The 12,505-nt window shown below is 39.8% G+C and overlaps 1 protein-coding gene across 1 annotated transcript in view; it reads left to right on the top strand.

The window, feature by feature from the left end:
• Positions 1–12,505, top strand: part of LOC126412568 (eIF-2-alpha kinase activator GCN1) — a 255,275-nt gene that overhangs the window by 44,951 nt on the left and 197,819 nt on the right. The window contains exon 6 of the mRNA XM_050082216.1: positions 8,351–8,529. Within this exon, the coding sequence (XP_049938173.1) occupies positions 8,351–8,529 (179 nt within the window). The remainder of the gene's footprint in view (positions 1–8,350; positions 8,530–12,505) is intronic.

Here is a 12,505-nt window from a genome sequence, read left to right on the forward strand (position 1 = left end):
GTAGCAGATAATGCCATCAACAGGGCGCAACTGTGTGCAGTGAAAGATTCAGGCTTCTCAAAGATTGGAAATAAAAGAGATGTGGGAGTACTGTATTGAAAGATCATAGTGTGAATTGAAGTTACTTCGAATGTATTAACTGGAGTAATAAGTCTTACACTAGCTCTCAGGAGCAGGAACAGAGAATAAATAATTGAAACAGTGTGAAAGTGTCTGACCACCTGCCGCCTTCAATTAAAGCAGAAAAACCATGTGAGAAACACTAGGAGTTCTACAGCTTGCCAATCCTGCAAAGTGAAACATCATTTGTGAAGAATTCAGAACAATTTTCAAAATCAGGAGGAACGGAGATATTGTTTTTGTGCCAGTGAGAAAGATATTTCTACTATAGCATTGGACACTGGGATTTATGAACAGAAGATAAATTATCTGTTACGTGACCCAATCTTTAAGGAACTGTGGGTGACTCTAGTGACCAGGACACTTGGAATGACACCAGCTTCACCCAAAGAGTCTAGAGTAAATTTTGACACATCTAAGCAGCTTATTCAAAGCTCCCATTCGTTAGAAAATTTATAGAGGGTCCAAATTCCGCGGGTAATTGAGTTTCCAAAACTAATTGTTAATGGTATTGTTTTTCACCCATATCTTCTGCAAAATATTCACCAGGCAAACTGTGGAACCTGATAAGGACACAGATAGTGACATGATGCAGTGGTTATTTCCATAGAAGTCTTCGAAGTCATCACACTTCTGTGATCCAAATCCCCCAAGTACAGGTTTTGGTATATAAACAATGATTTTATTACATGGCCTGTTGGGGAGATACATTTCCATAAGTTTCACTAACACTTCAACAGCACACACACAAAAATTCAATTTACAGTGGAAGTAGAGCATGATGTGTACTATCATTCCTGGGTAATTAAGTCTGCATGACAGCAGAAGACACTGAAAGCCACAAAGTCTTCACACAGTCTGCGCATATGTACCACTATCGACATTCTCAGTTTTACCACTATTTGACCAAGTAGTAGTCTGTCATTGATATGGTAGTCACGAGGATACATCAGATTAGTGACACAATAAGGATGAAACAAGGACTGGAACACACATGGACAACATTTCAAGCAAATGAATATGGGTATACACAATAAACCAAGCATTGTTACCCCAGAGTAGACTGGGAGTTGGTTAGAATTTGATTATGTGTCTGTTAATGGCATGATTTAATGAACAGATAAAATATCGTAGTGAATGTGCATCAAAGCAGTCAGCTACAGTGGCTACAAGTTATAGACCTTCTGGGCTCAACAAATGTCACAATCAACTAAGGAGCTTATGAGCCAACCAGCGACTATGGTATAGTCTACAAAGTAGTATTAGGTGGGTTGTAGATAAGTCCCCAGTGATACAGTCAGCTGGAGCAACAGAATAATTCTGAGTCTGCTGAGAACTTAAAAGACTGTAAATGATACACAAGTGTAAATCAAGTGGTGTAACAACATGCATATTGGTAGCAGACTTGCACCTTTGTGGTTTTTGGCAATAACAGACAGCCCTGTACATGGGACAAGTCTAGTATAGCCCAATTAAAATTACTTGATAGTTGACACTTCACATGTTGGAACTGGTTTCCTCTAATCAGAGTGTTCAACGTGACACTCGAACCATTATCTGTTGCCAAACTGGCACAACAGTTTGTCAGTTCACTTCCAAAAAAGGACATGTTTCATACACCACACTAACCAAATGGTACTGGACACTTCCGCACAAAACATGATTCAGCATCACATATACATAACTGAAATTTTTCTGTCTTAGGATGCTTGAAGAGGTTAGCTTTAATCTCTGTGGCTAAAACAAACATGATTTTACGTCTGCCACAGATTGTTGACTGCCGTTTTCTTGGATTCATCGCATATCATGAGGTTGTGGTTAGGTTAGGACATTAGTCTAACTAAATTCAGGACTATGAAACATGTTGTCCACTGCAGTTCAGTCATTGGTCACTTAAAATTGGCTGTCGACAGAGCAGCTCACATTTCTGACATACCTTGTGGCGGCTACTTCCAACGTTGCTCAAAATTGGCTGTCGACAGAGCAGCTCACATTTCTGACATACCTTGTGGTAGCTACTTCCAACATTGCTCAGTGTTACACATTAACAGCATTTGTGAAGTGTTGCACTGTGTTGTGTGTCACCTATAATGGAGTGGTAGCTGGCAGCTGATGTGGCAGCACTCTAGGGGCAAGTGACAGACGTCAAGTGTCAAGTAATTTTAACTGGGCTATAGTGCTAGTAAACAAGCAGTAGGATGACTACAGCAGTATTAAATGCTGTCATCTACTAGTTCAGAATTGTCCTGCCATGTACAGGATATGACATTCAGTAGGCCCCATTCCCCCTACCTGTAGCTACATTTAACTGCGATCAGCCATGGCAGGCAAATGTGTGTTTATCAATGATAATTTGTGCACTTACAGTGTATTTAAGAAATTTAGTCACCTTGGCAGTGGTGCTTGCAGTAGATGTCAAAATGTTGCAATATGATGTGCTTCTGAATCGCATCAGAAGAATTAAATTCATCTGTATCTTCTTGGTGTCTCATTTTGTGGTTGCTTTTAATTTGGTGATGCAGTTCAAAATTTACTTCATTAATATATTCCCACTTATTCGTGTACTGTACCAATATAGTTCCTGTCTGCTGTGATGTATTGTGTATATGCCTGTTTGTAGGAGTTGGCAATATTGTGAAAAGGGTAGATTGCTACTCACCATATACCAGGTGTACCAGTATGAGATGAGTGTTTTTTTGTGAAAATGAAACACTAATTTTGAATTGAAAAGTAAAAACATTTTATTCAAAGTGCTGACCATTTCTTTCTATTTATTGTGACCACCTTTCTGGCAATTTGTGGACACCACGCCAATAGAAATGTTCGTATTTTGAAGCAAACCAATCAGACACCCAATTTTCGACTTCTTCGTAGGAATCAAAATGTTCCTCAGCCAATGTGTGTCCCATTGATGAAAACAAATGATATTCGGTGAAGTCTGGTGAATACGGTGGGTGGGGTAGCAGCTCCCAGCCGAGTGTTTTGATTGTATCCTGAATCAGTTTTGCTTTGTGTGCAGGTGCATTGTCGTGTAAAAAAATTACTTTGCCGTGTCTTCTGGGCCATTCTGGTCTTTTTTCGATCAGTGCATAGTTCAAATTGATCATTTGCTGTCTGTAGTGATTAGTATTCACAGTTTCACCTGGTTTTAGAAGCTCATGATACACCACTCCTTTCTGATCCCACCAAACACAGAGCATTGTCTTCTTGCCGAATCGATCTGGTTTTGCTGTCGATGTTGATGGTTGTCCCGGATTAACCAATGATTTTACCTGTTTAGGATTCTTAAAATAAATCCATTTTTCATTTCCAGTAACAGTTCGATGCAAAATTGATTTTCTTTCATGTCTTTGAAGCAAAATTTGACAAATGGTTTTTCAGTTTTCCATCTGTCTTTCATTCAATTCATGTGGTACCCATTTTCCACACTTCTGGATCTTTCCCATAGCTTTCAAACGGTCAGAAATTGTTTGTTGTGCAACATTTAGCATTGCTGCCATTTGCTTCTGACTCAAAGTATCATCTTCATCCAATATTGCTTGCAATTCGGCGTCTTCGAACTTTTTTGGTGGTCTTCCACGTACTTAATTTCTTACATCAAAATCATTATTTCTGAACCGTTGAAACCATCATTTGCATGTTGCTTCTGATAGAGCATGATCACCATATGCCTCGACAAACATTCGATGCGACTCTGCAGCACCTTTTTCAAAATTAATGCTTTCCACAAATCATGACTTTCTGGTACAAATTTGACATTGTTAACACAATGAAAACATATTATGTTGTTTGTTCCATGACTTGATGTATACTAAATGTCTTTGTCAGATGTCTTACCAACCAGACAAAAAAAAAATTAAGGCTCGTTCACAACAAATGTTCCATATCGACACATTTGTATCTTAACGCTCATTTCATACTGGTACACCTGGTAAAGGTGGCAGAGACTTGCAGACAGGCACAACAAAAAGACTGCTGTACATTTAAGCTTTAGGCAAAAAGACCGTATGAGGTAGCAAAACACACACACACACACACACACACACACACACACACACACACACACACAAAATCTCTGGCCGCTGTGGTCAGACTCAGCCCAACTTAAATGTATAGCCTCCTTTTCATTGTGGCTGTCTGCAACTCAGTGTCTCCTCTGTATTGTCAGTAGCAATCTATCCTTTCCATAATATTGTTGTTCCTCAATTATCAACTTTCCATTGCTTGTAGCAACCTTCATTTTCACGGACCACCCATGAACCATACTTTCCTCTTGCAGGTACTAAAATCTACCGTAAAATTTCTTTCTTTCTTTCTTCTCAAGTTATTTTTTTCTCCACCTTCTTCGTTTTTGGACATTCTCGACTAGAGAGTGCTTTATAGGGGAACACCTTTTTGCTGTCACATTCTACGGTAATCATTCAGTCTTAACTTCCTAGCTCTTCTTTAATTTACTTTTGTGATATTACTACCATTATTATTATTATTATTATTATTATTATTATTATTATTGCTATTATTATTTGATCTGAGGCTTTCCCAACATATAAGCTGCTTCCAAGGTTCTCTGGTTTACTGTCGGATCCAACTGTCGAAGATCCACAGTATTTCAGTAAACCACCTTTCCGCCATTATCAGCTAGTGCTGATGGAAGTGCATCACCTGATTATGGGGGAACAGTTGTGTGCTAAAATATCATGGACCTTCAATGTTTGGATTCAGTAATCCACTGAAAACTGTGGAAGCATTGTTGTTGTGTTATCATTAGTAGTCGTGGTGGTGGTGGTGGTGGTGTTACAAACCTTCAGGATCAAAATTATTCATATAGTAGAGGATTCTAAATTGAGCAGTTTGAGATAAAAACTAATAGTTAGAAATTAATATATAGCTTTTTATTTACATAAACAACTTAAACTCTTTACCTTCAGTTTAAGCACATAGCAACTGCCTAACAGGACCACCACCACCACCACCACCACCACCACCACCACTCCCTTTAGTATAATAGGGTGCAGATAAGGCAGTGGCTGGGTGAAGCATTTGGTACAGAGAGAGAAGGAGAATGCTTGCAACGTTGCCAGTTCGGCTTTTCAGTGCAGTCAGCATTGCACTGTCAGGTGTCAGCTAAGTGGGCTGTTTTGTGGTCGCGCACCTAGTAATATTATTCGTAAGAGTTTCACCATTCCAACAGATATGTTATGCACCTAGTAGAGAATATTCTACCTATAATTTAATTTCACATTTCAGTCATACTTTTTGAGTAGTTTGCATCGCTAATTTTGTGGATTCCAATCTCTTTATGATCTACTGATTTGATACAGCCTATACAACTGCAGAAGTAATGCATTTTTTTTGTCCTTATATACGATTCTTCTTATTGTGGCGAAACGATGACAGTGGTGACGCTTCCTAAGTGAAGAAGCACTCTGTTCAACTTGCAGCTGAGACCAGTTAGAAATGTTTGCCAAGGTAGCCTGCAATTTTTCATTTATGTTGCCATGAACACACTGCACAGATTAATGTATGTAGCGAACAACGTCATAGCCACTTAAATGAACAGTATACTATTGGAAATGAGCGTTTGGCATCATTGGGCGGGAGGCCCCTTACGGGGCAGGTCCAGCTGCTTTGGTGCAGGTCTTATTAAATGAACAGTATACTATTGGAAATGAGCGTTTGGCGTCATTGGCCGGGAGGCCCCTTACGGGGCAGGTCCAGCTGATCTGGTGCAGGTCTTATTACATTCAATGCCACATTGGGCGACGTGCGCACCAGATGGGGATGAAATGATGATGAAGACAACATATCATCCAGTCCCTGAGCGGAGAAAATCCCCAACCCAGCCGGGAATCGAACCCGGGCCCCTTAGGATGGCAGTCTGTCACGCTGACCATTCAGCTATTGGGGCGGACAGGATACTATTAGTTATGTAGAATATGCAATAGTCAGCCACTATTTCAGAGTGACCACAGACAGCAAGGAAACGGACATACACTGAAATGATTTTAACTGTGGAAGTGAAAATCAAGCGAAAACGGTGGTAAAGAGAATAAATTTGAATAGAAACTTGATGCTCGAGAACATACGTGAAACTAAGCAAGGAAAGCCCCTTTGGTCAGTGTGTAATAAGGCTGAATATGTCCGAGTGAAAATATAAATGTTGTTCTATGTCTTACTCAGCAGTGACATTAATGTAATCTGTTTCAAAATGATTCTAACTGTTGATCATAAACTTGTGCTTTATATATTCAGGTCAATCTAATGAACTTCTTGTGTGAATAATCTTGTACTTGCCCAGTTTGTCAGATCAAGATAGACCGACATTTTTTGAAATGTGAGACATTAGTTCCATGTACATACAATAGGTACTGGTGATCACTATTTGCTTCTACACCAGTAAAATATAAAACTGCATAATCATAATTTCAAAGATGGATTCACAACTACTAATAACATGTAATGCAGGCACAAATCCAACTGCCACACAGACAAGCCAATGATGGATTTAGTACTTACAGCTGCAAGCCAATAAATCGACGCCATCTACTTTGCAGTTGGACTGTGACAAATCTGCCTCGTGGATGTTTATTACTAAAAGCTCCGTAATACAGTCCCTACTAATTTCTTGTTGGTAGTCCTCAGCCTGTAATTTTTCTGCATGCATTACACAGTCCGCCCACGCAAAAATCGTGGTGTTCTCGATTTCTGCATGCGTAAGACACTCAACATTTGCAATTTTAAAGGCACTGTTCTTTTGTGTGATGTCAGCTTTCAACTGCGCCCATATCATTTCGATGGGATTTTAATGGCAGTGCTACAGTGGTAATCTAATTACTTGTTGCCCATGTTGTTTAGCGATCTCGTCAATCTCCTAGGGACAGTAAGCTGGCTTATTTGTGTCGACAAGCAGTATGAATTCCGCTCTGGTTCATGATGGATCATGAGGGATGTCATTTCTCGATAACCAAGCGATAACATCTGACTGCCTGGTATGGGTAGTAGGAACTTTGTTGAGTTGCACTGAGTGGACACTGGCATTGTCCATCACAATAATTGAATTCGGGTGGGGATATAGTAATAATTATTTTGTAAACCATTGTTTGAATACATTGTATATTGTCTTGCTATGGTAATCCTCAGAGCTCTTTGACTTTGAAGTCTGAAATATTAGTTTACTTTCAGGAATAAACTCTGTGTCCACTGACCCTGCATGTACAATAGTAAGTAGATTGTCTTTACCTACAGGCACTTGAAGACTACCAAAGCCGTAGCTCATTTTCCAGCACATTGACCTTTCATGGTGTTGGTTCACTTACGTTTCATCCATATAATAAATGCGAGACGTCCCAATGTCTTCAATCTCCTGCATTCTTCTTAATAATACAGCCCTTGTAGCTACAATATCACTCATCTTCATAAGGAATTTTCTCCCATCATCACCTTACAATATCGAAAGCCCATCTCCTTTAATATTTGTAGCATTGTCCATCAACTGCCATTAAAATTCAATTTCTTTTTCATCTGGGAAACTAAATTGTTTCCAGTCGTGGTATTTGCCTCTCGAATACATATCATATATTGTCCAATGTAAAATGTTCTTTGAGAAATTGTCCAGATTGCTGACTTCCTTTTTTGATTCTGCTGCCTCCCTGGCAATTTAAAAGATGCCAACCCGCTGGATTTCATAGAAGTGTTCGCTTACTAGAGATGTGCTGCACAGTTTGCAGTCCCACACTGCACACATTGTTCTCGCCTAGCTGCAGGCAACATTGGGGCGGCAGCCATGTGGTGGTGAGTCATCTGCTTCAGCTTCTCTTCTGAACAAGTTGTATACTCGGAACACTGTAGCTCTTGCTTGCTTGTGTAGCACTTGGTACTTTTCTCATCTGTCAGCCATAACAAACACTCTGCAAATAATATAATCGTCCACGCATGTACGCTAGAGAAGAAATCACCACTACACGTTTAAAGCACACAGCAATGCGTGAAATGGACAGAAGTGATTGAATGATACTATTGTTCGAGGGGGTCACCAGGTGAATTATCCCTTGCTACTGTGCATCGCCCTCACTACCCACCTTACTAGCTGCACACATCTATAGTAATAGTAGCAGTAGTAGTAATAGTAGCAGTAATTATGATTGTGTTTTAGTTTTGAACACGACATGTATGACAGAAGATTAAGTAAAACAATTTTAACCAAGAATTTTTATTTTACATATCTGTGTAGCAAATCTACATTCAAAAGATGATTTGGCTCGTGATGAAGCAGCAGCAGCCTGCCGCAATTTGGCCCTGCAGTGTAGTGACCCTGGAGCATTGGAAGACCTGTTACAACATCTGTTTAATGTTTTCCATGGTTCAGAAGGAAAACTTACAGTTGCAACACACAAGATGAGTGTGTTACAGGTAAATGAAAATATTGGATTCATTAGCCAGTAAGTTATGGATTACCTGGATATAAATTAGTTCTTATTTACTTAGCAGTTTTTGTTGCTCTCAAAGTTAATATCTTTGAAAAATCCACATTTTGGTATAAAGAGCTCAGTGTCAAGCTTTTGAAATGAAGGAAACATAAATATGAAAAAGAAAAAAAAGAGTAAGTAATGAACTATTATTAATGGAAAAAATATCACTGAACTGAAAGTTGCTGCTAATTGGGTGTGTTGGGGGAGGATTGTGTGTGTGTGTGTGTGTGTGTGTGTGTGTGTGTGTGTGTGTGTGTTTAGTCCAGGAAGATGGTGGTGGGTTTTGAGAACGTTTTGGAGAGCAAGTTCCTAACCTCAGAGTTCAGGAAAGCTACTGCAGAATTGGAGGACCCAAGTGGTCTGTGTGGTGTAGCAGGCCCTTTGCTTCATGGGGTAGTGATGTAGAGCAGGCTATTCCAGAACTGCCCCATACGGATCCTCAGCTCACTTTGGAGCAAGCACAGGTTGGGTAACTACTCAGCATGTGGCCCTATTGCATGTGTTCTGTGCATGTGTGAGCTGTGTGGCCACCCCTGCATACGTGTGTTCAACCAGGGCAGTACGTTTGCTTACGCTATAGCCTGGCTGCCTGACAACCCATGCGTTAGCATAAAGGGTGTATACAACTGGGAGATCCGGGAAAAACCCGGGAGTTTTTTTATCTGGGAGAAAACCGGGAATTTTTCATTGTTTTAGTTTTCAGTTCAATTTTTGTAATTTTGACTGGTGAGAACTGATACTTAAACAAAGGATATTACTGTATCCTGCTGCTGCAGAATAATACTGCAGAAATAAAACATGAACGAGAGAAAAAAGCCAAAATAGAAGTTAAATTGCAAAGGAAATGTACCATATACAACAACAAAACACAGTGCTCATACAAGCATTTGCCAACAGCAAAATGTGTCAAAGGCTTTAGCAAGACTATGCAATGCTTCATAACAACAAATTGCCTCCATGAGTGTGATGTCACAACTGTTTACAGTAGATTCATTTTAGCAGTTATGAGCGGGATCCTGCGTATGTGCTGTTGAGTCACGTTTGAGTAGTACCTTCTCCCACTTCTGGCCACAGAAGTAGTAGCAAGCAGCGAGATGCTACCCAGAAAAATTTTACTGGTATGCTCAAGCTGCCAGATTCATGAATGAGCAGCGGGCCCGGACCTTGGGGGCCATAGTCTTGAAGAAAAAGCCTTATTTCACAGAGCGCGTAGCATCTGGCGCACGTTGGTCTATCAATTATTCATATGATTTTAAACACATCCCTGTTGGTTTTTGAACATTTTTGAACGCATTCTAAACTGATTTCTGAATGAATCTAAGTTGATTTTTGAATGCGTGCATAGTGTACTTGATGTCTCTGTCAGGGGAATCCTCGTCGCATCTATAAATAAACTTTCCTGTTGACAGAAGGGGATGGGGCTATACAAGATGAGCGGAATAAAGCTGAACGGATAAATGCCAATGTTGAAAGAATAAAGTGCAATTTATTGCTGCAGAATAAAGAATGTTTGTCTATGTGGTTGACTGGGTTTGCGAATGATCAGCATTGTTATAATTACTAACAAAATCCACAGATTCAGACTATCACAGTGGAAATAAACGACTAACAGGAATAACAGGTAAGAAAGATTATGATTATCTTCTGGGTGTATCCAAGAAAATAAAATTTCAACAGAAAATTTTTGGCCAGATCGCTACACTAGTAAGCATCAGTTGTACAGTCCCCGGCTAGCAGCCAGTTATGTTCTATTCTGAGAATAGCACGGAAAACACGTAGTACAAACATGTAATAATGCCTAACCAGAGAATAATCACGAGAAAACTATAAAGGTGGTTCTGGCAGGGTTAGTGAAGTTAGCTGGAGAATAAGTTTTGACAATGGCAGGAATAGTTACAGAATTAGTGATGACAAGATTCTTTGTTAGAACGAGGATAGAGAAGAAATGGTGACATCACACAAATTATGGAGGAATATAACAATTCCAAATTTATATAAAAATTTCATACTACTTCTTTTCAATCTCATGCTTGAGAAACTGGAGCATATGAACGAAATGTGAAACTCCTTTCTAACTTAAAGCTTTTTGCTTGTAGTAGGCCTTATAGGCATTTGATATTGGTACTGTGAGTTATGTTCCGTAGTGTTACAAAAATGACCTTTTGTGCCAAAAGTCTTTTTTATTTGGTGTGTGTTACAACTGCTGCAATATTAGGAAGACCTATTTTGTTTTATCTAGCAGACAGTGACAAAATAGACGTGATCAGATCGAGAAATCACACCAGTCTTGGGTACTATTTGTATTAACAGCCTTTTCAGTAGTAGACAACGACATTTCGATTTTTCATGTAACAAAACGTTTGACGAACTTTGATTAGGTAAAAGATTCTTTCGTAGAAAGGAAAGCACACCATGTAAAGCTGTAGCAAGATTAGAGAGAAAAAAATGCTGGGACCTAAGGATTGAAGAAATGTCTACTGTCTTGCTTGTCTCTTATCTTTACTGGTTTTATGTACCCTATATTTAATTTTATCTCACACAAAACAGCAATTTATTAGCTAATAGGCAATAAATAGTGCTGATTTTCTGAAGAGTTCTTGTTCTCCCAGTTACAAATTATCCTACCCAGTATTAATTGCGAATTTTTTTAAGGGGGCAGGATGTCAAACTGGCTGACCGGGAGCAGAGAGGCACCACAGGACATTTTAATTTCCACTGTCCTGAATATGAGCTCCACAGAGCAAAATACAGTGACATGCAGTAGAAGAATGGCGTGTGAAGAAGCATGGCACTGCACTTTGGCGCACTTAAGACCAAATAACATGGCTTATATTTCCTCTAACAATATGTTTTATGTATCAGACTCTTCAGGAAGATGTGTGCTACAAAATGAACATATATTTGAAAAGTTGATTTTTGTAAATTTTAGATGTCCTATCTCAAACACTCGAGGGAGGGGAACGCCACTATCTAGTATCGCTCCGGTTTGGAAATGTTGTAGGTCCGGGGCTGATGCGCAGAGCAGTCAGAGTTATAGTGGGGAAGTGGGTAGTCTCTACGTGACTCATGTTGACAATTAGTGATGTTGCTGTTACCTCTTCGTGTACAGCTCTCATGTCAAATGAAAACAAAATGGATGTCTGTGGCTGGGAGCTATCAATTGAATTAAAATACATTCGCATATTCTGAGTCGTGGTCACCGTTGTGCTCATATGGCAAAGATTACCAAATCCACTGGTTAGTCCCTCAGCCGTTAGGGGTAAAACCCAATGGGACTCGGGGCAAGTAAGGCTAGCAACCTGCTTCCCTGGTCCTTTAAATATGATGCTGGCAATAATCAGAGCAAAATGCCTCGGACCTTTGGAGGTGACGGAGTCCCACCTCTAACTGACAAACCAGGGACTCCTAAGATACGACTTGGCAAACAAATGGTAATGAGATGGGGAGCTATTAATATCAATGGGGGCTACTCTGGGAAGAAGGTAGAGCTGGCAGAGGCTGCAAGTAAAATGGGGCTGGACGTTTTAGCTGTTAGTGACATTCGGGTAAGGGGTGAGAAAGAAGAGGAAGTGGGAGAATACAAGGTCTACCTGTCAGGAGTCAAAGCAGGAATAGCACAATGAGGTGTAGGGCTTCACATCAGGAAAGAAGTGGGACCCAGCGTAGTTGCAATAAGGAATGTAAACGAACGACTGATTTGGATAGATTTGACAGTGTCTAGCAAGAAAATTAGGATTGTGTCAGTATATTCGCATTGTGAAGGGACAGATCAAGATAAGATGGGTAGTTTTTATGAGGCACTCAGTGATGTAGTTGTTAGAGTAAAGGACAAGGGCAGTGTTCTGCTCATGGGTGATTTTAACGCCAGGATTGGAAATCGAACAGAAGGGTATGAAAAGGTTATGGGTAAATTTGGA

This window comes from Schistocerca serialis, chromosome 1, assembly GCF_023864345.2.
Source record: "Schistocerca serialis cubense isolate TAMUIC-IGC-003099 chromosome 1, iqSchSeri2.2, whole genome shotgun sequence".
NCBI lineage: Eukaryota > Metazoa > Arthropoda > Insecta > Orthoptera > Acrididae > Schistocerca > Schistocerca serialis.